At 36.7% G+C, this 25,312-nt stretch overlaps 1 protein-coding gene across 2 annotated transcripts; it reads right to left on the minus strand.

Annotated features, from left to right (window-relative positions):
• Window positions 1-2,473: 2,473 nt before the first annotated feature.
• rxfp2a (relaxin family peptide receptor 2a) lies at window positions 2,474-24,550 on the minus strand. Of its 2 annotated transcripts, XM_087807903.1 has the most exons (21): window positions 24,350-24,550; window positions 22,252-22,381; window positions 21,352-21,492; window positions 19,640-19,723; window positions 18,906-19,011; window positions 13,163-13,234; window positions 12,279-12,350; window positions 12,019-12,090; window positions 11,876-11,947; window positions 11,291-11,365; window positions 10,264-10,335; window positions 9,115-9,186; window positions 8,886-8,960; window positions 8,348-8,419; window positions 8,216-8,287; window positions 7,906-8,135; window positions 6,371-6,516; window positions 5,753-5,848; window positions 5,239-5,407; window positions 4,480-4,698; window positions 2,474-4,407 (listed from the first exon to the last, which is right to left on the minus strand). In XM_087807903.1, the coding sequence occupies exons 2-21, from the start codon at window positions 22,301-22,303 to the stop codon at window positions 4,142-4,144; spliced, it is 2,235 nt and encodes a 744-aa protein (XP_087664029.1). In that variant the 5' UTR covers window positions 22,304-22,381; window positions 24,350-24,550; the 3' UTR covers window positions 2,474-4,141. The 2 variants fall into 2 exon arrangements, with proteins under 2 accessions (XP_087664029.1, XP_087664030.1); XM_087807904.1 differs by lacking the exon at window positions 22,252-22,381.
• Window positions 24,551-25,312: the final 762 nt, after the last annotated feature.

Genomic DNA, 25,312 nt, shown 5'->3' on the forward strand with positions numbered 1-25,312 from the left:
GTCATGATCATGGACTTAAGACTTTAGAGCAACAAAAATAGTTGACGTTTTAGAAGAAATGTCGTCCAAAAGTTAAACGCCTTCATCACCGTCTGGTAAAATCATCGACGACCTCCATTCAGATCTCCTAAACCTGTTGACATCCAGGTGCATGCAAGTAACCGCACAGCCAACCCCTGATCCCCAGCCTAAATAAATGCATTGAGTAGAAGTATCTTGGAGCACACAAACCGACCTCACAGCAAGTCATTTAATTCCATCGGAAAGTTCACCAAGAACAACGACAAAACTCCCTTGAAAAGTATGTAAGGAAAGTAAAATATTCATTGGAATACCTATGATGATATACACTATACATTCATCTGAGAGTCTGCCAAATATAATTTTAATTGATCGATTCACACGTTTTTTATTGGAGCAGCCAATTACCTTGTCGCTTATAATAAGAATCAAATCAAGTCCGACCCGCCATTTTAAAATGGAATTTCACTCACACTAATTTCATTAACTTAATAAATACACTGTTTTTATGGCACATTTGTTCAATATGGAATATTAATGTGTTTATTTTTTAATAAATTCAATAAAATGATTTACATCATTATTGTATAATGAAACCTCTTTTTCCAGTTTCATTGTTTACCCAATGATACCCACCGCGGTGTTTACAACACTGGCAATAAAAAAATATGATTCCGAATCAAATTATTTTTAAAATCTGGTAAATATTGAGCAAGTAATGACATTTTGAAAGTAAGTAAGTAAGTAATTTTTATTTGTATAGCGGTCTTTTCCAGACCAGGGTCACAAAGCGCTTAAACGTCAATACTCAATAAAGTATATACTTTAAAGGGCAAGATAAAATTGATAAGTGTGATTTAACAAAAGAAAAATCACAACTACAAAATAGAACCCTTTAGACTTAGTATTAGGGAGGTTGACCAGAAGCGGTTTTAATAATTTGAATTTTTTTATTGCCAGTTGTAAACCTTAAATTCTTGAGATAGCATTACAGAATAAAAAATATAAAAAAATAAAATGAATATAAAAATAATGGATCAATAAAATAAATTACAATACAATAATTTAAAATTAAATACTACTGCACTTGATGCTTTCATATTACAATATCTGGGAATAAAATGTATGAATATAATTGAAGTAAATTGAAGAATTCCACCAGTGTTTATAAATAATAATATGATGGTTCGAGTGGGGGAGCTAACTAGCCTCGAAGCTAACCGCCTATGTCAACATTGTGCCCAGCGTTGTCACTATAACACGGTTGCTTTGCTAATCTACTGCCTGGCGAAACAGAGGCGCCATTGTTCTCTGGCCGGCGGAAAAAAAAAACGCTCCTACAAACGGATCCGTTACTACACCGGTGGTCGTTCACCGAGGAAGCGGCTGTAGCTCCGGCTAGGTCTGTAGCCGCGACGGTCCGAAGACATGATGGAACATCACGTCCCGTTGTCTTTGTGGTCAAACACAATACGCCGTAACACAAATATAAAATAAAAAAGCGTAGGTGGGACAAGAAGACACACAAGTACCTTTTGTCCGTCGAGCGTGACGACGACTACTGGGACATTTCTCGCCGCAGATTCTTCGTTGTGTTCGGCGGCCGTGTTGTCATCAATCCGTCTCGTCGTCTCTCTCCTCCAGGACTCGGTCCTGCTCGGCTGACAGCGAACACGGCTCGGGGATGACAAAAGCCCCGCCCATAGTTACCAATCAGCGGCCGAGAATTTCGGAGTCCGGCGAAATTAGAGGGCTCCTATTGGTCGACAGGCGTGTCCGTCAGGGTGTCGCTAAGGGGGCGTGGTCGTCGAACCGACAGGACACCTGCCAGTGAAGGATGCTGAGCGCCACTGGAATAAAAGACGTGTTGAGATGAGGCAGCTGCACACACACACACACACACACACACACGGCGTTTTTTCAGTTATACACGATGGGCGGACTCTTTCTTCTGAAAGATAAGGACAATTTGATAGAATAAAAAAACAAGCAACATTTTGGTTGGTTTGGTATCTTGGGCATAAATAAACAAAAACAACACCAAACAATTATACACAAGACAAGTGCAGGAAACTAACCAACATTGAAAAAAAATGAACTATCATCAAGGCAATTTAAGAACTTAACCATATGACAGTGAGACACAATTAAAATAATAAAGGATAAAAAGAACTTTAGTTCAGATATACGCACAACAAATGTCTTCCTAAACTTACTAACAAATTTACTTTAATACATCTACAATCTAAATACATTTATAAAAAGATAAGTATCCAGGTTTATACTATTGATTTTTCAATATTAAAAGAAAATATGTGTTAATCATAAGCAACTCAATGAACACTTAGAGTAAATAAAATACATATATTTATTGAATAGTAGAAAAAATATTAAGTAAATGTGACTTTATAGAAAAATGTAAACCCTTGTTTCTCATGTAAGTAGCAAATAATCAGAGCCATGATATTTCTTTATTACTTCAGTCTGCCTAACATACTCCAGCATCTTGATGACGACACAGTACAGAAGAGACACATAGCAAAAAACATGACGAGACAAACACACCACCTGCTCTGTTCAGTATCAAACATAAGGCTCTCTTGTTCAAGATATGTGCGCTTTGATAGCAACCGCAACTTTTTTTTTTGTTTCAGCAGTTGATGATTGTCGACGCACCGAAGCTGATGTTTAAAAAGGCAAAGCGTTTTACCCTCAATATAAAAACGTTCACTTTTCTCGTCACATTTGTTTAGCTGACGTTTCATGCCTACGAGACGTCGAAACACAGACTCATGTAACAGTATTAACCTTCTGCGCCTTCCTCTATTCTTCTGTTTTTTGCATCTTTTTGGGCTAATATACTACATTTATTTCTATAATTTAAAACGTTTCAAATACAGTGATCCCTCGTTTATTTTATGAGTTATTGTAATCCATGCGTTTATGTCTTCTCGCCTGGACTATTGCAACAGTTTATTTTCATGTCTAAACAAGAAGGATCTGTCTCGCCTGCAGTTGATACAAAACTCTGCAGCAAGAATTCTGACCTGCTCTAGTAGAAGAACTCACATTTCTCCGATCCTTAAAACTCTTCACTGGCTTCTAGTTTCTTTCAGGATCAACTTTAAAATTCTGGTTCTTACTTTCAGATCTATTCATGGTCAGCCTTATACCCCAGCTCGGGCTCTGAGGTCTGTGGATCAGAATCTACTTATGGTTCCACGCACTTTGTGACCCTGGTCTGGAAAAGCGCTATACAAATAAAAATTACTCACTTAAGTTTTGCGTATTAAACTAAATCCACAAAATAATGGCATTTATATTTTTTAATTGTTTGAATTAACAACTTTTTCCATGATGCTTTGCCGCCCAGCCAACTAATCATATGTCAGTCACTATTATCTTTTCAACAAAGACTTAGAACTTCTTAACAGTATTGTACTGTTGTGAGGGTTCGCAGTTTTGTTGGTACCATTAGTAATTTGCACAGGTAATTTGTACCTCCCACTAAGTTCTGTGGTTGTTTTGGTTTTACAGCTGTTATAGTCCATCACTAGTTTGTTTGTTCGAGAGCCAAACGATCCGAAGGTGAACCACGATATTGCGAGGGACCACTGTATTACTTATTTTTAAATTAGGTGTAAACATTTTAGTTTGAGATTAACGAGACTTTGATCTCCTTCTTTCTTAAGAAATACACTTCTAAACTAACAATTCTAACACTTTGCTTAAAGAAAAGGAAATGTGTAGAAGCAGACAAACTTCTACCAGCTTATTCTGAAATTGCATTATCCAAAGTCCTGTTGATCACTAGTCACCAACATAACAAACTAGTGTAAAATAGTGCATTAAACACTTACTTTGACGCAGCTCCAGTTCAAGTAGCAACAGTTATTGAATAAAGAGCATTAATAAATTAAGTTTTCTGAATCGTTTTCTAGACAATGGACTGTAATAGTGCATGTATCAGACATTGAACCAGGAAGTCCATTAGATTCTTTTCATAACCGCATCACCTCCTCACCCGTTCTTTCGCACCCCTTCCAGGTGTAGTGAGTCTTGTACTCCAGACCACTCAGTGCATGCTCCATCAACCGCTCAGCTCAAGATAGTCCACTCTTCAAGCGTAGCGAGGGTCTCCACTGGAGAGCGTGACCTGCTGGAGGTAGGGTGGATGCTGGTAGCAAGGAACACGCGAGGTGTCCATGAAAATGGTGGAGGATGTGAAACTTCGGGCGTCTTTTTTAAAGGCGCGCTTCCTCTGCCATTTGCACAGTAAGAGTTCCACCTGCTCTCTGAAGAAGCTGGTGGTCAGGGTGTAGAGGATGGGGTTCAAGGCGCTGTTGATGGGGAGGATGAAGATCACCACCCAGCTGGAGATGGTGCCTGAGCACATTTTTATCGACAAATTGTCAGGAAGTAATCAGACATAATGATAAATATGTGACCCGGTCTTACCTGGTATTTCCACTTCCAACAAGGAAAGCACCTTGACCAGGAATATAGGTATCCAGCAGAGGGCGTCAGAGAACACGATAAAGAAAAACCTGTTGGCTACAGCCACGTCTCTGTGCAGCCGGCTTCTCAGCTCTGTGGCGTTGATGCCAGTCTTATAGATGGAGAGGAACATGCTGCAGTAGGAGAAGACGATCACCAGGAAGGCCACGAGGTTTAGGCCTAAAATAAGAAAATAAGTTAACATACATTATACATCAAATGAACTTTTGCCGGTAAAAAAGAAAACAACTACAACAACAATTAAAATAACAAGAAAAACATACATTCATTGTTAATGAATTGTTATTTGCATACACAGCCATAGGAGGAAGAGATGGCTGACTTAAGAAGCTAAAAACTAGCAGATTTCTCTCAGAACTACTTTCATCCCAGTGCTCTATGATGTTGCTGTTGTCATGCTCTCTTTTCCAAATCTCAGAAAAACGAATTCTGCTTTATTTATATCAAATTAAATGATACATCAATACTTTGAATACCCACAGGAATAATGTGGTGTTCAAAACCAAACCAATAAGCATGATGAAATGTTTAAAAGTGATGAAATGTGCCACTGCAACAATTTCACGCTGCATTATTCAGCGGAGGGACACAATGTGCTCAAGCTACAAATCAACAACACTTTTTACATTTAATGCTTTGAATCGTCGGCCAAACATTCTTGCAATAATCTGATTAGGAAGCCGAAGATGCCATTTTTACCTAAGAAGATCCCGGTAGAATACCCTTTAGCTGTGGGGTTTTCTTGCATGTCTGAGTGCAGCGGAAAACAAACTCCATTTCGTCCGTAATAGTTTCCAAATATCTCTTCGTTCATGAGTGGCACGGCCGCGATGATGAAGCCGAGCACCCAAAGGGAGACCAGGATCACCTTAATCCAAGACAAAACGTATTTGCTTTACTTTGCCTTTTGTTTGTTTTCAGCACACTTAAAAATAGAAGTTTTAAAACAGCTCTGGCTTTGTGAGAGTTAATTGCAACCAACATGCTTCGATAAAAAATGAAATCCATCACTAATTGGCAACTCATTTATTCCTATAATTGGATTATTTATCACAAAAAGTGTAAACAGGATTATTAGTATGACTGAATGGTTGCTTTCATTGTTCTATTGTCTTTTTCCTTTTCTTTTTATTCATTCCTGTCTTGTATTTTTTGATTGCTTAGAATCCAGCACTCAGTATGCAACATTGACCTTAAAAACAAACAGGCTCACCCCGGTCTGCATCTTCCCTGGTCGCAGGTTGCTAAAAGGGAACACGATGACCAGGAATTTTTCGAGCGTAAGATAGGTCAGCAGGAGAACCGACACCTGAGGAGAAGCACAAAACTCAAGTAAGTGAATGAGATCAACAAATCAAAAAGGTTTATTTAGGCAGTTTGTTTGATATATGACACTTTATCTCGTAATAAAAAAAATATAGATTGGACTTTCATCACAATTTAATTTGTAAGGTTGATAGATGGAGTGCTTAAAATGCCATCATCTGACCTTCAGCTGTCTCTCTTGAATCAAAACAGGCACCAAACTAAGTATTTTAAAAGCTCCCTTTGAAAATAATATTGCAGTTGGACCTTTTTTAAGTAGCAAAAGGATCTACAAATTAACTACTTTGAATGTCTGCAAATAATGGGAAATAATCATTTAATTATTCATTTAATTAATAATTTAACTATTTTTAATCCAATTGAAAAAAATTCAATTCAATTTTCACCCTTAGTGTTTCTTTGCCTCCAGGAAAAATACAGATTGCGAGACACATAGCATCTCCTCTTCTCTCTATTCTGTGTTTAAAAAAGTGTTGACTCCAGCCGATCTTCTGATTTACTGTACCTCCGAGGACAGCATGGCCAGGAATCCAATCGTACGACACTCCACACTCTCCATCCACAGCAGGGCATTGCGGTTGTACTGTCCTCGATATTTCATGTCGAAAGCTCCGACGAAGAACAGGTAAACCCCCATGAGACAGTCGGCACCTGAAGAGTCAAAGAGATTGAAAAAATTGACAAAGTATTGTTTACTGTCTATACTGGATCCTGAAATATGAGAGAACCGCAGCAGGACTTGTATTCCATTGGTATAATTCCTGAATGCATGGTTGGACAGTACGCACAAAAATGAAAGTTGTACTCATAAACTAGCAATTAGGTCATTTTTAACTTTTTTTTTTAGATGGTGTGTTTTATTTTAACAGAATCGGTCTGTGTTCCAGTCAGAAAAATCATTTAAATGTTCGGATTGCATTTTATAGACTATAAATTAATGTTAAAATGAAAATAGATGATGTTCTAGAGTTCTATCTGCATCCACGAAGGTCTTGAAGGATTCATCAGAATCAGAATCAGAAACCTTTATTTGTCCCGCGAGGGGAAACTCGGTTTAACAACAGCAAGAGCAATATACCAAAAAAAATAAATAAAACACCCAGAAATAAAATAATAAAAAGAAAAAGAAAATCTAAATAGAATAGAAAATAAATCTGCACTACATTATATATTCAGTGACTTGTATGGCCTATTCTGTGAAAAACTAGATAAAAAAACAAAATGTTATGCAATCTGGTGGCAAAAAATGTTCTTCATTCAAGTTTGTTTTAGGGTTGTTGGGTCAGATTCCCTTGAGCTGTAACACCAGATGTAGGCGTGTGTCAGCAAAATGATCTTTCTTGAATTAAAATTTAAAAGGTATCATTGATTAAATTTACGCTGAATTCATCAGAAACCGGGTTTTTTTCTCTAGCCAATATAGTATTCTGTCGCTGTATCATCAGTTAATATACATTACATATACGTCTCATTTTCTCTGCTGAGTCAGTATGAGACTTGCAGTTATTTTAATGAATTTTATTATATATTATATAGATTCATTTGGGTAAAAGAATGTGTTTCTGAGCAATCATGTTGAGATCTATTGTTTCAGCAATCTCTTAAAGAATGTAGCTGCTTTCATTCAAATTAAATGTCACAGTTAAATTTGGAATTATCCTTTTCTCATTTGACACTTTCGACTGAAAGTTTATACACTTAATGAAGCTCAAATTTATGCATCAATTAAAATAAGGTGGCATTTACTTGCTCTCCAATTTATGATCTGGATATTTAATTACTTGGATGCAACAATATGCCTGCAGGACACAATAATGTTCACCCGTGAAGGCTAATTTCCCAATTGGCACAAGATTTTATTGCACAACTGCACATAATAGCCGTTTTATCACTGTGAGTGTGTGTTCACACATCTTCGCGTGCCTGAGAGTAAGCACTGAACTTTACAATCCCTTATGGTGGATTTTTACTTTATTTAAGATTACAAAAGGTCTGGATTCTGATTTTCTTTGACTATTTACAGAAAAAAACAACACTTACAGCAGAGAACCTTAATGCAGGCTGCGTGCAGGTTGTTCTCCGCCCGGATTACGGAACGCATGCCGATAACCAGGAGGTTACCGAAGCAGGTGATGAAGGCGATGACCCAGACGGACACACGCAGAACCGTGTTGGCCAGAAGGTCCTCGAATGATGAGATTCCATCAGTGTTGGGCTTACAGGAGCGGACATGCGGCGCATAAGAGCAGTACTGGAACGACTTGAAATAGCTGGAAAAAAGGAAAGTTCACAATATTGATGACTGAAAGATAAGAAAAATGGGTAAAGTTTTTTGGGGTGGGGTGCATACATGTGGGAGAGGTTAGCCATCGAAAGGAACATTTTGGTTTGAATGTTAGGAATCGCAATCCCCTCCAGAGCTCTGTTGAAAAAAAAACACATATCAAATGACATCTATGCTGTGACGAGCATTTGTACTTACAGAGACTGTAGTTTCGTCAGCTGAAAAAAGTTGGTGGGATGAATGCGGAGAAAGGGATTGTGGGAAATATTTCTGCAACACACACAGTTTCAAAATGTCCATGAATAGAAGAAGCACATTAAGACTTGAAGCTCTTTTTATTCCAGGCACCTACAACATAATCACATAATCACACTTTTTGTTTGCCCGACCTATAAAGTCTGCTTTATGACTGTTGAATTAACAAAATCCTGTTGTGAGTAGAATGAAAATGCAATAAATCTTTCCAAACTATAGTGCAAAAGTGTCACATTAAAGAAAAGGTTACGCCTCAATTGCGTATTTAATACACAAACAAGAAATAAAAGAGGTAATTTAAATAAATCTTGTTTTCCTATCAATCTAGTTGAGTATAATTGAGTTCTAAACAGCAAAGTGAAATATGATAAACATATTGAAATACAAAACACGTTAAACACATTTTGAACTAATAAAACAAATAAAACAAAACAGGGAATCATTTATCAGTCTGACTCAATCTAGTTTTATATTTACTCACAGTTTAAGGAGAGACTTGGAGAGGCTCTTGAAGGTATTTTTAGGCAGCACTCTGATCCTGTTTCTAGAAAGATTACTGGAAAAAGAGAAAAGAAAGTGGAGGTCGATACGTTTGATTGTCAAGTGAGAAGTCACTTGAATAAAACATGACCGCCACACTGACACAGCGAGTAAAACCATAGAACCACAGTACATTTCAAACAAGTCACAGATATAAAACAGTAAATTACAGATCAGCCAGTTTCCACAGGGACTGGAAGGTGTTTTCAGGGATTCTTTGGATCCGATTGTCCATTAATAACCTGAAAGAGACCGAAAAGAAAATTGATGCAAATAATGATTTCTGATGAAGGAACAACTGAAGAATACTTGATGAAGTATTATTATCAAGCGTGTATAATTTAAGATAATATTAAATAGAGTAATTAGTTATTCATTAAAAAATGTCTTTTATTTTGCGAGAGATATCAGGTCTCCGGCATTATTCTTTTCTTTTGCTTGTGTTTGCCTAGAGCTTCTTCTTCCTGATGACCTTCAATTTCCAAAAGCTCCAGGAAAGAAGATGGTTTTTACGTTTAATTTCTGAAACCTCAAAACTGTCAAAGGTCAACTAATGTGAGAACCCAACTCTCCTGACTCACTCACATGTTTCAAATGTTAAAGTCTTCCTCTCCAAGATGCAGTCACTCATCATGACCATGTTTTAAAGTTATTACTTTTTAAGGTCTGAAATCTCAGCAAACAAGAGGGAGCGAAGTCCATTACGACGTTATAATAGACTTCACTTAGCCTTGCTTTGTTGTTTATACAATAAGTCCCTTGGAGGTGGTCAATCACAGTAGAGTTGGTGTGGTTAAGGTAAACAAGATTTTAGCTCCAGAAAAACAAAGTGGGCTGGACTTAAGATCATTTTCTAAAGTAAATATTTCAATAAAAAGAGAGTTTTTTACAAGATCTATTTAAGATACACTTAGTTGCCCGTTAAACCATTATAACAAAGTCTATCAGTAGCTAGTCACGTGTAAAGAGGATGTGATGTATATAACATTCTGAGCTACTTTCTCAAGCGTTGTTGATCGTGCCGCACAAAAACTAAAGTACTTTTTAAGTTGATGAATTGTTTGCGTTTTAATCTCCAGAGAAAGGTGGGGCTCGGCAATGCTGCGGAATGTGGATTGGATTTAGCACTGCAGCTGCCACTTCGTGTTTACGGAGTCCTGTGACAAAATTTGTTGTTTTTTACAAACCTTCCCTTTACTTTTACTTTTTTATATCATGAATAACTTAAAGACGGCGTCATTACCAATGGTGTTATTTGATTAGACTCCTAATTTCCGTCTTTCTAAATGGGCAAAGAAAAAATGTGATTTGGTACTCACAGCACCTCCAAACTGCTGCACGTTTTTAGTATTGAATCGTTGAGGTTTTGAATGAAATTCCCTTCGAGATCTCTGAAAGAGGGAAATCAGAGTGAGTTGACAAGGTCGTTGCCTCAGATGCTGAAAGACAACTTCTCAAAGACAAGAGAATAAGTGAAAATGTTTTTGTCATTTGTTCAACGAAATGTTAAGAGCCAGATGAACAGCGGAGACAACAATAGACTGTAATTGTAGAAAATAGGCTTTAGGGGTCTTTTCTGCAATAACTTCTTTTTATGATACTGTATTGATATTTATAATTATATATATAATTTTGCTTAACATCCTATTTTATTTTTTATTTTATTTAATGGTTTACAGTGCAATAAAGTGTGGTTACAATAAAAAATAAAACATTTTTTTTACAACATTACAATTTTTTTTTGGCTTCAATCAAATAAAAAGTTACTTCTATCAAAAATATTTTCAATGGAAAGAACATTTCAAACTGTTTTATTTGATTGAAGTAATCCCAAAATAATTGGTTAAATCAATACAAGTCTTTTAATAAAAGTGAAAGTGATTGAAATGTATTATTTTGATTAAAGTAACTTTTTTTTGTAATTTGATTGAATAATAAAGAAACAAATCTTGGTTTGGTCTTGAGATCCTGTGGTTGATGCCCTCTGGTGTCTTTAATCCCATTAAATAAGATTAAAATGTCCCCACTCTTGAAATAAGGAATCAGTAGAGCTTCTAAATCAACTACAATTTTAGGAAATGGTGTTTATGAAACCTTGAATTACAGGTGGCACCTTCTCATTGTGTAATGATATCGATATTTCTTTTAAAAGAGGATTTTTATAAAGATGGTTTATTCCAAAACAAAAACCTTTATTTATTCTAATAAAAAAAATATTTTCCAGGGTTAATTAATGAAGTTTGTGATTGAGGCAGCAGAAGAAAACTGCTCAATGGCCACATACAATTCCCTGACTTCTGACATGCCCCTTCTAACCAAAACCTCAAGACAGGAAGTCTAACTCACAGCCAGTCCAGAGCAGGCATGTGTTGACAGAAGCGTGGATGGGGAATCTGGTGCAGTGACGTGTCCACCATGGATCTGTGGAGGGAAGATAAAGCTTTAAGGACAAGATAAAGGTGACCTTATAGTTTACTTAATCTCAAATTGATGTTATCAGACCTTCTCTTAGGAAAATACTTTGGAAAGGTGAGTCTGAAGATCAGACAAATGAGAAGGAGAATGAGCAAGCTGTTGGAAGTGATAAGGGGAAAAGGTTTGTGGGAAGGAGAAGTGAAGATTGGCTTGGACGGGACTATCATCACGATATCGCATGAATAAAAACCGAATTTAAGTCAGAAATAGTAATATTGCGAAACCATTTAATATGAACAGACAAAAAACAATTGCGTATTTTGTCCTCACCTTTAATAATAAATGAAGTCTGAATGCAGACAGAATGGTATGAAAACTATGAATACATTAAAGATATACTCAAGCTATAAATTCAAATCATGATAAAGTGAAAAGAGTCTTTAAAAAAAGTTAGATTCATTAATAAATGAATACAATTTAGTTCTGCGTGACTGGGGGAAAGTTGTTTAAACTTACAGGAACATTAAAGACTGAAGTCCAAGGAAGCTGTCCTGGTACAGCACACGTAGCGGGTTATGATCCAAAACCCTTAAACAAAAAAGGTAAGTGATTAGCATGTTTTGGATTTGATCGGGATAAAAGAAAGTGGGTTTGCTTACAGCCACTGTAACCGATGAAGGTCCTTGAAGACTCCAGGAGTGAGTGAGGATATTACATTGTCACTCAGAAACCTGACAGTGGCAGTTAATATGGTGGGAAGGTTAGCAGAATACAAATATAGCCTCCCTTTCAACACTGACACATTCTCAATCCTTCACACCCCTTTCATTCTTTTCCACAGCCTACTGTATTAACACACTTTTATCAGAACGGTTTTGAAGTGATTGAACATTTCAAGTGACAAAAACCAGTTACTCACAGCCTTTTTAATTTATGCATCCCACTAAAAGCGTCTTTGGATATGAAACGGAGGTGGTTGTTTTGTAGAAACCTGAGGACAAAGAATTATCATAAGTCAGAGGGAAAGAAAAAAAAAATTGATGATGATTTTATTCCATCTCAATCCAAGCAGTGACATAAATAAACAACACTCTTTCACCAACACACTTGGCTCTCGAAATGTCATCATTTTAAAACACCGGAAGAACACTTGTCAATGAAAGCATGATCGAGATCACAGACAAAATGTTCCTTAAACATAATTCATCTCTTCTTTAAATGCAAGCACACAATTCAAACGGAGTCAACACAATTCCCTATTTCTCCGTTTCTTTGCTAAATTCCTTCCTGCTGCTATCTTTTAGTTCCATCTCTTCACTCTTCCCCCCTTTTACCGCTCATTAGTCTAAAAAAAACTGTTTGTGGAATCAAGCAGCAGGCAGACAGATGGGGACTTTGCATATTTGAGTGATGTTGCACAGCATCTCATTTGATGTCTGATTCAGGGCGTAGCTCGCTACGTCAGGGGTTTATATCTGTTAATTAAGATGTGTACCTCGGAGTGTTCCAATCTGAAGATGAGCTTCTCCTCGTATTGAAGCTGTAGTTTGGATTTTACTCAAAATATTGATTCATTTTCTCCCTTGTTTTGAAAATGGAGTCACAGTGCAGAGACCTTCTCAAGCTCTGATGGAAAACATGAGGCATTCCCATATATTTCCATGGTCTACACCCACCTGAAGCTCTACTTTTTTGTCATGATCCAATACAATAAGTATTTAGAATATTTAACTACAACTATGTGTATGAATGGGTGTGTATGATTGTCCTTAGAATACAAAAAAGTGAAACTTTAATACTTACAGTCGCTCAAGAGAAGAATATTGTGAGAAGACAAATTCCGACAACGCTTGGATCTGATTGCCTTTCAAAGAACTGCAAAGAAGAAAAAAACAAATGATATACAGGATAAAACATCTTCCGCACTATAACATTGTTATGTTGGAATGAAAGATAATTTTGAGATCTATGTTTAACTTATACAAACATTAGTATGAACCTCCATGAACACATGTATGACATGGAGATGACTATTACTTAAGAGTACACTTAATAGTAACACATACATATCAAAAAGTGTATTAAAACCTCTTTTCTTTGATAATATTCAACCATGACTACATTTTGTGAGAACAAGTAGTTCCCAAAATAAGTGATACACCAGCAAAACTCAAAGAGTTTAAGAAATGTAAAGTTGTTCCCTAAATGTTGACAATCTTATTATGTGTAAAACACAGATGTGAAAATACAATAAGATTTGAATCTTAGAACTTATGAGGAGTGTTTCAACTGCTGCAGTGCATTATGACAATCACAATCCTCTTTGTGGAGAAGATCATACAATTCATTTTAACAGGGAACATTCTTCAAAGGAGAAAAGATTAAACACTTCAAAGGAGCTCAGTCTTGAACAAATGTTTGACACAGGAAAGGTCCCAGTGACAATATAAGGAGGAGACAGATGCTCCGGAGTGTGACTTGTGTGTAGTCAACCTTGGAGGACATGAACCTGACGGCGCTGGCGAGGAAGCTGATTTAGCAGAAAGGGATCCCCTAATGTTTAAAACCCCCTCCAGGATCAGCTTTGAATACTAAAGAAAGAAATGTTCTTTCTCCACCTCCTCACGTAGATGTTGTTGTCGCCTGATGTTGGAAGATTTTATCCAATAAATGCTTTTCTTATAGTGTCAATAAAACGGGTGTCCATCACTCACAGTCTCAGCATTCGTCTTGCTTGCTGATGTTAAACTACACACATTTATTTACAATATATTTTAAAATGTTTGACAACATTTTACTGCTCACCAATTAATAAGCAACAGCTCCTCACACAACTATATGCAGCAAAAAAAACCTATTTACATGTTGGATGAATGGTTTCTTGGATGGTTTGTCATCACTGCAGTCAGAAAGAAAGCTATACTAAAGAATTGTTTTCTAATTATGTTTTTGGTGCAATATGTCTTATGTTTTCTGCAAATTCATTTTATATTGTATTCAAGGTCGTTTATGTCAAGTCTCACAAAATCACATGAAAAATCTGTCAGTCTGTTGGAAAAATTACTTTGAAAATGAAGGGATGATTGAATTGTGGTGGAACTCTGGTTTTAGAAGGAAAAGAATAAAGAACAAAAAAAAGAATAAACACAACATTCAATCGATCACTCAAAAAGATCAACTTGGATGTGACAGTAGTGACAAAGCGTGTTGCTACGTTATTTTAGGATTTCTACATTAGTAGTTTTAAAATCTAATAATTATTTTCTTACTTTGAGAAAAACGAAATTCTTGAATCATTTCATTTGTCGTATAGATTTTATTTTATTTTGTATTTTATAAATAACCAAGTTTCATATTTTTGAGAAAATAGGTAATTGGCAGACGTATGATCAGTTTAAGTGCTTCTGAAGAAACTTTTGGATTTGTTACAGGAACAACTAATTCAACACTTCAGGGTCTTATATTTTAAAGTAACGGTGAGTCATCTCAGGCTGTCATTGGTTTAGGTTGGATGCGCCAAAAAAACACAGGCAGATGTTTTCAACAGTGAAAAGTAAAGTGATTGGTTTTTCCCAAAGGAATTGTACGGTAGATTTAAAATCATCAATAGTCTATTCAAACATATCTTTCGTCAGCTTCCTTCTTCACCTTTATAAAGCCAAACTACCTTCTAGAAGCTACCTTTAATATTATTTTCTTGGCTGCTGCTCCTGTCTTTAGTCTTTATTGTCATTGTGCATTCGCCAAACATCCGGTTCTCACAAAATATCGATGACAGGAATTCTTCAACAACAAATCAGGTCTGCTACACTTACTTTGCTCCATATTCGAGCTTCAACTGGCAATTGTTTAGCCGCCCTGCAGGGAATATTCTAATTACGCTTCATCTTGTCATCGGCTATAACATGATTGTAATCATCCTCTCTTGTCACATCCAGTTATCAACTCTCTTCGCCAACAAGAAAGTGTTTCAGACAAGGACATACATCTTGTATCGCCCATAAAGCCCCTCGATTTGCTCAATGAAATTGCTTCCAAGCCCCAATTCCAAGAGTGTAACCTTATGCTATTCTATTACAACAGGTACGTTTTAAAAGGATGGAGTCCTGGAAATGGATTGACTCAGCAGAGATTTACCGTGAACACAATTCTTGCAGTTGGCAAGGGAAGAAACAATGGTTGCTTTCAGGATAGGAAAGCCTGAGGAAGTAGTTCTTTAGACAGCTGCTAGTGAAGGTTAATGCACAGTGGAGACAATGTTGCTTTGATGAGACGCATAAATACCATGCACTGGTTTATCAAAGGTAAGATTTAACAAAAGGAACTATTCTGTTTTCTCCCTTTCCAGCTCTATAATCTTGTAGACGTTGAAAGAAAATCACGTTTTATTTTACAGTACAGGCCAAAAGTTTGGACACAGTTTTTCAATCAATGCTTTTTATTTGGTTTCATGATTCTTTTCAAAATAGTTGTCTTGTATTCTAGTTTCTTCAAAGTAGCCAACATACTTAGTTGAATTTGTTGCCTTTATTAATGGGTTTGGGACCTTTAGTTGTGTTGTGCAAAAATTGCAAATGTTGAATGAGCCCTTTAGGTGTGTCCAAACCTTTGGCCTGTACTGTATGTAAACTAGCATTGTCACAATAACTGATACTTCGTTGCCAATTCAGTACTGGCACGCAAATAAACAACAATACCAGCTTTTTTTTCTACTGAAAAAACAAAAGCTCTTGGCGGAACCGACGATGACAGTATATGGGTGTGACCTGTCGCCCTGAAAATAATTCCTTCTGCTATTTTGAGTCTTATTTGGACGTCCTTTAGATCTTAGACGGATGAATTTGTTATAATTATTCTTCGCTCCTTTAAAAAATTGAACTGAAAATGTGTCCCTGACTTTTTTAAAACTAAAGGAGGAAACACTTGAAAGACATCCTGACTTGTTCAAAAGACTTCAAAGTGAGTGAATTTCACTTCAATATAACTTGTCAAGTTAAAGTAACAACGAACAAAGGTTTTTTATTCTGCTTCATTACTGCTACAATTACTTCAGACTCTTAAGTTTATAATACTTGACATTACGTTAACAAAATCTTACAATGCAGTTCGTAATGTAACATTATGAGATGTTTACCGAGCGTTGTTACCCTTGTGATATTTTAAACAAATCTTTCCATTACAGTAAGTAAGTAAGTAAGTAAGTAATATTTATTTATATAGCGCATTTCCAGACCAGGGTCACAAAGCGCTTTAACAATCAAAACAATACTCAAAAAAGTATATACTTTAAAGATCAAGATAATACTGAGAACAACACAGGAGTTCCAGAAAATCAAGGAAAAGCCTGAACAAATAGAAACGTCTTAAGATGTTTCTTGAAGGAGTCAGTAGATCCATCAAGCGCAAAGAGAGAGGAAGATCATTCCAAAGCTTAGGAGCAACAGCCTGAAAAGATTTCTCTCCTCTGGTCCTGAGCCGTGTGCATGGAACCATAAGTAGATTCTGATCCACAGACCTCAGAGCCCGAGCTGGGGTGTAAGTCTGGATCAGATCAGTGATGTAAGGAGGAGTCTGACCATGAATAGATCTGAAAGTAAGAACCAGAATTTAAAGTTGATCCTGAAAGAAACTGGAAGCCAGTGAAGAGTTTTAAGGATCGGAGAAAAGTGAGTTCTTCTACTTGAGCGGGTCAGAATTCTCGCTGCAGAGTTCTGAATCAACTGCAGGCGAGACAGATCCTTCTTGTTTAGACGGGAAAACAAACTGTTACAATAGTCCAGGCGAGAAGAAACAAACTCATGGATTACAAGCTCCAGATCATGTTCCGACAACATTTTCCTAAGTTTAGAGATTTTTCTCAGTTGAAGGAAACAGTTTCTGGTCAGTTTTCTGCAGTGTCGAACAAGAGACATGTCTTTATCAAATACAACACCCAGGTTTCTCAGGCTCAGTTTGACAGACTGACCTAAGTCACCCAAGTACTGACTCAACCCTGGAACCTTATCATCAGGAGCAATCACCAGTGTTTCAGTTTTGTCCACATTTAGCTGTAGAGTGTTTTCACTCAGCCATTGTTTCATTTCTAACAAACAATTGACTAAGCTGTTCAGCCTTTGGGGCTCAGTAGTCACATGAAACCAACCCAACCCAAAGCAAGACACTTTCTTTTGACACTTGAAGGCTGCTCATCACTGTTCATATGTAAAGTGTGCATCTATAATGAAAAAACCTTCACTAACACTAAACAATTTCCCGAAGGATAAATAAAGTTTTACCTTACCTTACCTTAACACCACTTTTTTAATGTAAAACAATTGATTAGTTTTTGTTTTTTTATAAAGTTGTGTGTTTAAAAGTAAAGGCTTTAACCGTTTATCGGGTTCAAGTTCAAGTTATTTTATTGTCAAATATGCATGTATTGAGACATACAGCATCAATTAAATTGTGGTCCTATCTGATACACAACGCAACACATAAAAGACATTAAACACTTAAAACAATTAAAGACTTAATAGTTAAAGACTTAAACAGACCTTAATTAAGACATTCAAGAAAATAAATAACCAACAAAATGAAATAAATATAATCAACAAACTTAAATAATCAACTAATTGACAGAATATAAACAAAAAAAACAAAGAACAAAGTTAATGCACAGATTAAAGTTAAAGCAAAGGTGATAGTGATGGTAGGACAGGGAGGGACTTGAGTCTCCTGACAGCCAGGTGGAAAAAGCTGTCCTTTAACCTGCTGGTTCTGGCCTGAAGACTGTGCCGTACCACACGCTGATGCAGCTCGACATGATGCTATCAATGGTGCCTCTGTAAAAGGTGAGCATCATGGGTGGTGGGGCGCTTGCTCTCCTCAGTCTGGGGAGGAACTTCAGGCGCTGGTGGGCTTTTTTGGCCAGTGATGTTGTATTGTGGCTCCAGGACAGATCTTCAGAGATGTTCAAACCGAGGAACTTGGTGCTGCTCACCCTCTCCACTGCAGCTCCATCGATGGTTAGTGGAAGATGCTGGGTGTGCCCTCTCCTGAAGTCCACGATGACCTCCTTAGTCTTCTCCACGTTCAGGTGGATTATTGTCTTTGGAGCCTGTTTACCTCACATCTGTAGACCGTCTCATCGCTGTTGTTGATAAGACCCACCACAGTTGTGTCGTCCGCAAACTTGATGAAGCGGTTGGAGCTGGATGATGGAGTGCATTCAAGAGGAGGGGGCTCAGCACACATCCTTGGGGTGGCCCCAGTGTGATGGAGGTGTTACTGCCGACCCTCACCGTCTGTGATCTCCCCGTCAGGAAGTCCAACAGCCAGTTGCACAGGGAGGTGTTGAGTCCCAACTGGTCCCAGTTTTATCCATCATATGGAAAAGGTATCGAAGTATCCAAACAATATACTGGTATCGGTATCGACTGCTGAAATGTTTGTATCGTGACAACCCTAATGCAAACTACTTTCAAGATTGAAATGAATAAATCAAATAACATCCTGTTCTCACACTGCAGACTTTTGAATGCCAACATCACAGACAGACGACACTTACAGCCAAGTCACATTCGGAGGGAGCGGCGGAACGTCCTGAAGGTCGACCTCCACACATTCCACCTCAGTGTGAGTGCAGTTGCAAAACTCCGGGAACTCCTGCAAGACTGTACACGAAAAGACATTAAATTCCCTCAAGTAATTAGCAACAACCCATTCAATTAACATTAATGTGTCCTTTGGGTATTTTAAATGGAACAAACAGTTTAGTCAGTAAGTAAGTAAGTAATGTAACGAATACTGCACTGCACGCATCAGCTTCAGTTCTCATATTTGCATCAGCAACACTGAGAAAAATGTTGGAAGGTGTGCGTGGGGATGGCAAAGAAAGAGAAAACAGCAATTCTGCTGCTGGTTTAATAGCTGGAATTTATCACCTCTGTAATTTATTTATGACAGGATTTAGGATGATTAATTTTTTTTTGCTTGATTGCGACTTTAAACAATCTACAATACGTTTACACCAGGATTTGAGTATCACTGGTAAATACAAGTTGTACTTATGATCGTTGTATAGATATACACACCAACAAAAACATTTAGTTATTTAAATTCTCTTCACAAATTAGAAATATACATCTCAATAGAGAGTAATCTTTATTATTATGTATGATTTTAAGCTCAATAAAACATTTAGAAGTGAACCAATCAATGTCATGTACTGAAGTACAAAATGACATCACATATTGCAATCCTGAACCACATGTATAAGGACAACAAAGAAGATTTACTTACGACATTCATTCAAATAGTAAAAGTCCAGAAAATGGTTGTCCTGCAGTGTCTGGCCAAACAGATCAGCCCAGCCGATATTGTCACCTTTAACAAGAAGCGTCAATATATACGGTAAATATATATATATATATATATGATATAAACAAGAGATGTATTAATCTTGCCCCTTGCGCTTGACGATTTGAGATATCCAATGGAAAGCAGTAGACAATAAGTTTGTAACATGCAGCAAACTTCTAGCGAACTTTAAACCTTTTTATGACTGTTTACTTTATGTTGAGTAAACAGCGTCAAAATCAAATCCGACCCCATCTAGCCGACAGCATCACGCCCTCTAGCTCGACACATCATTGTTGCCTCTCGGCTGTGGCGCCAATGGTGACACACATGTCAAATATAAACTAGAGTTTTATGAAGCGCAGTATGAAAATAAATGAATCATCTCTCGCTATTTCATTTTCAAAAGTTGTCGTTTCTGTCGCAAAAATGTAATTGAAATTTTAGCAGTACAAATTGCCAATTTAATTCGCCGAAGAAAATAAGATTAATGATGCTTCGTCACTGGATGCAGAAATTAGCCTGATGGACTCATGGTAAGGTCAACAGCTTTTCATAAACTCAAGATTCAATTTCTTAGTGATGCGAAGCTGGGTATACGAGCTGAACAGCATATTTGTAGAGGAGCGAATACAGCCTTGACTTTGATGAATGCTTTTTCAGAAACGTATCAGCAGCCCACTGTCGATTTATCTGGTCACCGAAATCGAAGAAAATGGGAAAACAAAGTACAAGAGCACATTTCTCAAGAAATATTGTGAGGCTGGTTGTCTTATAAAAAAACTTAAATAAATCAAACCTTTTGTTTAAAAGATTGTTCAATTTGTAATTCTTCTAAAAAACTAAACATTTGCACAAGCCCAGTGCCTATTGTTATGTGGCCCTGATCAGATAAGAGTTAAATAATAAAAGTGAAAATAGCTTCTCACTGGTGTGCAAGAACTCTTGAAAATTTAGTTAAATATTTTTTGTAATACCTGTAATATCTACATGCTTTGAAAATCGCTGGCTAAAGAATACCTAGAGGTGTAAGAAAATCTTGCTAGTGCAATATATCACAATATTTCTTTGGTATATACTGTATTGATATTTGTAAGCACGTTATCGACTATTTCTAAACATCCTGGCCATGGCTGAGGACGAGAGGATACAATCTATTTTTGTCTCAAAACAAATTGTGCAGTTACGACTTCGGCAAGAGTCATGTAGTAATTTCTGCAACGAGTCAAGTACTCAGGCAATACCACAAATATATCCTTGTTCCAACAGTATCACAATATATCGTGTCATTGTCCCTATACCTTAAATAGCATTAATGATCATGATTATACTCGCTCATATAAATGTTTTTTCCCACGTTTGTCTTCTATTTTATTAATATGGGCTTAATATGACTCATTTTAGTTCACCTTCTGTGTATTTACATGTTATTGAGACATAAATAACTCCATATGGCTGTTAAAGCGCTTTGTGACCCTGGTCTAGAAAGGCGCTATATAAATAGAGATTATTATTATTATTATTATATGTTAAGCCTTGTACCGTATGTTTTCTAGCCGGATTCCACTGTCAAACATTTGGAGTGATACCCTAGACAACACCCGTCATATTTGGAATAACTAATCTTCCCTCCTAGTATTAAGGAAGGCACTCACCACAACGGAACTCGTCGGCACCATTAGGACAGTCTCGTTGCCCGTTACACTGCAGAGCTTGAGGAAGACAATCGCTCACATTGCCACAAGGGAAGTGGCCCAGGGGACACTGAGAAGATCCCATTGTCTGGCCATTCAAAGCTGACGCGGGAAGACAAAGAAGTTTGAGTCAGTGCCACGAGCTGACACCATTTCCAGAAAGCAGGGAGAATACAAATACTTAGAAAGAAATCGTTGAGTATCGACATCAGAGCTGTCTAAACAATGAAGAAATAATCCATCACTCGTAACTTCATCTTGACAAGGAGCTTCATTGTCATTATTATGGAGTGAGCGGACAGCATCCGAAAAATGACAAACAAAATCAAACATTATTCAAAATTATGTTCAAAATCAAACATTTTAGAAAGGTCTTTGGATAAAGGAAGTATTGTGTTATTCTTTCTGCTATTTTTTCCTTTCAATCATGTGCCATCATGTCTCACTTCCTGTTTTTATTGTGAAGCCTGGATCCATTGTTCTTTTCATTCATGTCTACCTCATACATCCATGCACTTGAGACCTAAATCAGTGGTACGAAGTTATACGTTATCAGACCCTCCAGAAAGAGAAACTAGTTAAATTCTGATTAGACTATAACTGTGTGAGGGGTGAAACACAAACTCTATATGGGAGTATCTTTTTGTGTAGAAATCAGTTTTCTGCTGATTCAGCGTTACGCTGAGATGTATTTTTTGGCACTTACGTTTGCATTTTTGCAGGTTGTGTCATTTCATTTTTGTTGTTTTTATCTTAAGGTCAGCCCATGAAAATAATGACCACATTAAACTTGTCCAAATAAGTTTGGGGGCCACTGATCATGAGGACTAGTGTCTAAAAAACAACAGCATTGTTTCTTACCTAACTTTCTGACAAGTTTACGTTCATAAATTCCACAAAAATAAGTCAACATTTCTTGCCCTCTGCTCTCACTGTTGGCAGTTCAACCCTGCAGAGCAGCGGAGCTAGATCACTGCATCTGTTTAACAACCTGCAAAATTCAGAAAGAAACTTCTCACATATATTGGATAAATCAACATGCCAGTGTTCTATGCTGTGGTGTGCTGGGGTGGAAATGTGTCCAAAATGAGTGTCAACAGGATGGACAGATTGATCAGAAAGGCTGGTTCTGTGGTTGAAGCTGGACTCACTGGTGACAGTTGCTGAGAGGAGATCACTGGACAAACTACTGTCCATCATGGATGATGACAGTCATCCTCTGAACACTGTCATCAGTGAGCAGAGAAGCAGATGGAGCATGAATGCTCCTTCCCAGATGCAACACTATTAGACTCAAGGACTCATTCATCATTTGTCCTTGTTATTTTTCTTTTATCTATGTTCTTTATCTTTAGACTTAGATTGTCTCATCTTGTTCTTTCTTTTTACTCTCTTTGTTCTTGTTCTTATTTTTATTTCTATGAATAATCGTCTGTATTGCTGTGTCTAATTGGAAAAACAGTTTCTACCTAACCTAACCTAACATGAGAGAAACTCAAATTATTTGGCAGTGTAGCCGACGGACTAGAGAAGAACTCATTAGTTCAGAGCATTAATTCAGGTGTAATGTTGGGGAAAATAATTTCTGAAGGGGATAAAAAAGGCCAAGCGATGGGGGAGCATAATAATTATGAAAGGAAATGAGGAATGAATGACTGAATCAAAAGCAATTTTCAAATGTTGCCCAAAACAATAACAACAAGTAATTCGATTTTTTTTGACACTAAGTAAGGTCGACCATACGTCCTCTTTCATCCGGACATGTTCTCTTTAGCTGTCAAGACAGGTTTTATAAAATCCTTCAAAAGTCACAGGTTTATTTTTGAGTTTGTCGATGTTGTACTTTATCTTGTATTGACGGTAAATACAATTAAACATTCTCACACATCCAGCTTTAATTGACCTCTTACAATCTCCTTCAATTTCACAATCCTGGAAAGCTTTATGAGTATAGTACACAATTATTTTGTGTGAACTAACTCTGCATTGTATTTTTTGTTTTGTTTTTATAGACGCTATTGTGTTGAAGCTGCAGTAGCAGAATTGCACTCGCAGGCTTCTTTATTGATCTAGTCAAGACATTTTATAAATGGCTTTTAATACTGCATTATACATCCTAAGATCATCTTTAAAGCCACCGCAAGACCATTATTCTTTATTCATTATTCATTCATTACTCTGAAGCATAGAACAGCTGCACAAGAATTACAACAACAAAAACTGCAGAAAAAGTTACAATACATACGTATGATTTTTTTTTTTTGTATTAGACATAAGACTAAAATTTCGTGGAATGGGTTAACTAAACATTAAAAAAAAACATCATGTGTAATTTATTTTTGTTTCGACATTATTTATATTCTTCTATCATTGACACCAGAGAGTTTATTCTGAATAATACTATTTTCTAGGATCGGTAACACGAGAATTGATATATTAAGAGTACATATTGTTATAAACCATGGATATTTATAGGTAGATAGGTAGAACTTTATTGATCCTTGAAATTGTTTTGTTTTTTTCAAATTATCCACAGCAAATACAGCAAGTTTTCATAAAAAAGAATCAAAAAAATATTTAAAAAAAATAAATAAATAAGGAGAAAGAACAAGAATCAAACAATAATACTTATTATTATTATTATTATGTAAGAATTATACAGAACTATTTCAGATCACATTGCTGTTTAAATCATTATTTGATGATCATTTTCTTGTGAAATGCTTCAGATAAATAAATATATTGATATAAACACAACTTAGTTATAAGCTTTGTTGAATACCAGTTGAGCTTAGCATGATGCTAAAACATAAGCTAATAGCAGCTCATAAAAAACAATATTTAAAGGGGAAAAAAAAACATAACTCAAATGGGTTTGTAGAAACTAAGGGTGGTGAATGCGCATTAGGTAAGTTTATATTTATATTCTCTTTCAAAAAATACAAATGAATCTCCTCACCTGAGAAGTGGGCGAAGTGTAGGAGTAGAAGCGCAGCAGAGACATCCATCTTTCCGCGCCAAAGTTCTCCACGTCGTCCCCGTGGTTGGAGTTCAAATCAACCAGAAATCTCCTTTTTCAACATCAGGGTCAGGGTCCGACATAAACGGTTGGTAAAAAGGAGGAATTTCACTCGCACTGGAGTCATCTTGCGCCCTCTCACCAGCAGCGACAGAGACGAAAGTGGAGGGAGACAGAGATGTCATCTCACCCTTCGCTCTCTCTCTCTCCCCCCTCTCTCTCTCCCTCTCTCAGCCTCCAAATAAGCGGACTTTTTTTTTTTTAACTTCCTTTAATAAATGACGATATTATTATTTAACATGGACAAGTTAACAATAAAAAATAGAACTATAGAATCAATTATTTTTAAACAGAGAAAAATAACAGTTATTTTTTTATTTGTATTTCTCAATTATAACACTCCTAATATTCCAAGAGAGCTATAATTCACCAATAAATATGGATCAATAAACGCAGTTGCGGGCCGTGCATTTTACACATAGGCTTTCGGTGGCGCACGTTTAAATGAATCCACCTCTCAGTAACTACTTTAAGTAAGTAGGTAAGTCATTTTTATTTGTATAGCGCTTTTCCAGACGAGGCTCACAAAGCGCTTAAACAATCAAAACAATATTAAATAAAGTATATACTTTAAAGGTCAAGATAAAACTGATAACACAACAGGAGTTCCAGAAAATCAAGGAAAAGCCTGAACAAATAAAAACATCTTAAGATGTTTCTTGAAGGAGTCAGTAGATCCATCAAACACAGAGGAAGATCGTTCCAAAGCTTAGGAGCAACAGCCTAGAAGGATTTCTCTCCTCTGGTCCTGAACCGTGTGCGTGGAACCATCAGTAGATTCTGATCCACAGACCTCAGAGCCCGAGGGATCTGATCGTGAACTGTTATAGGTCAATAAGACGT

Source organism: Callionymus lyra, chromosome 14 (assembly GCF_982586985.1).
Source record: "Callionymus lyra chromosome 14, fCalLyr1.hap1.1, whole genome shotgun sequence".
In the NCBI taxonomy this organism is placed as follows: domain Eukaryota; kingdom Metazoa; phylum Chordata; class Actinopteri; order Syngnathiformes; family Callionymidae; genus Callionymus; species Callionymus lyra.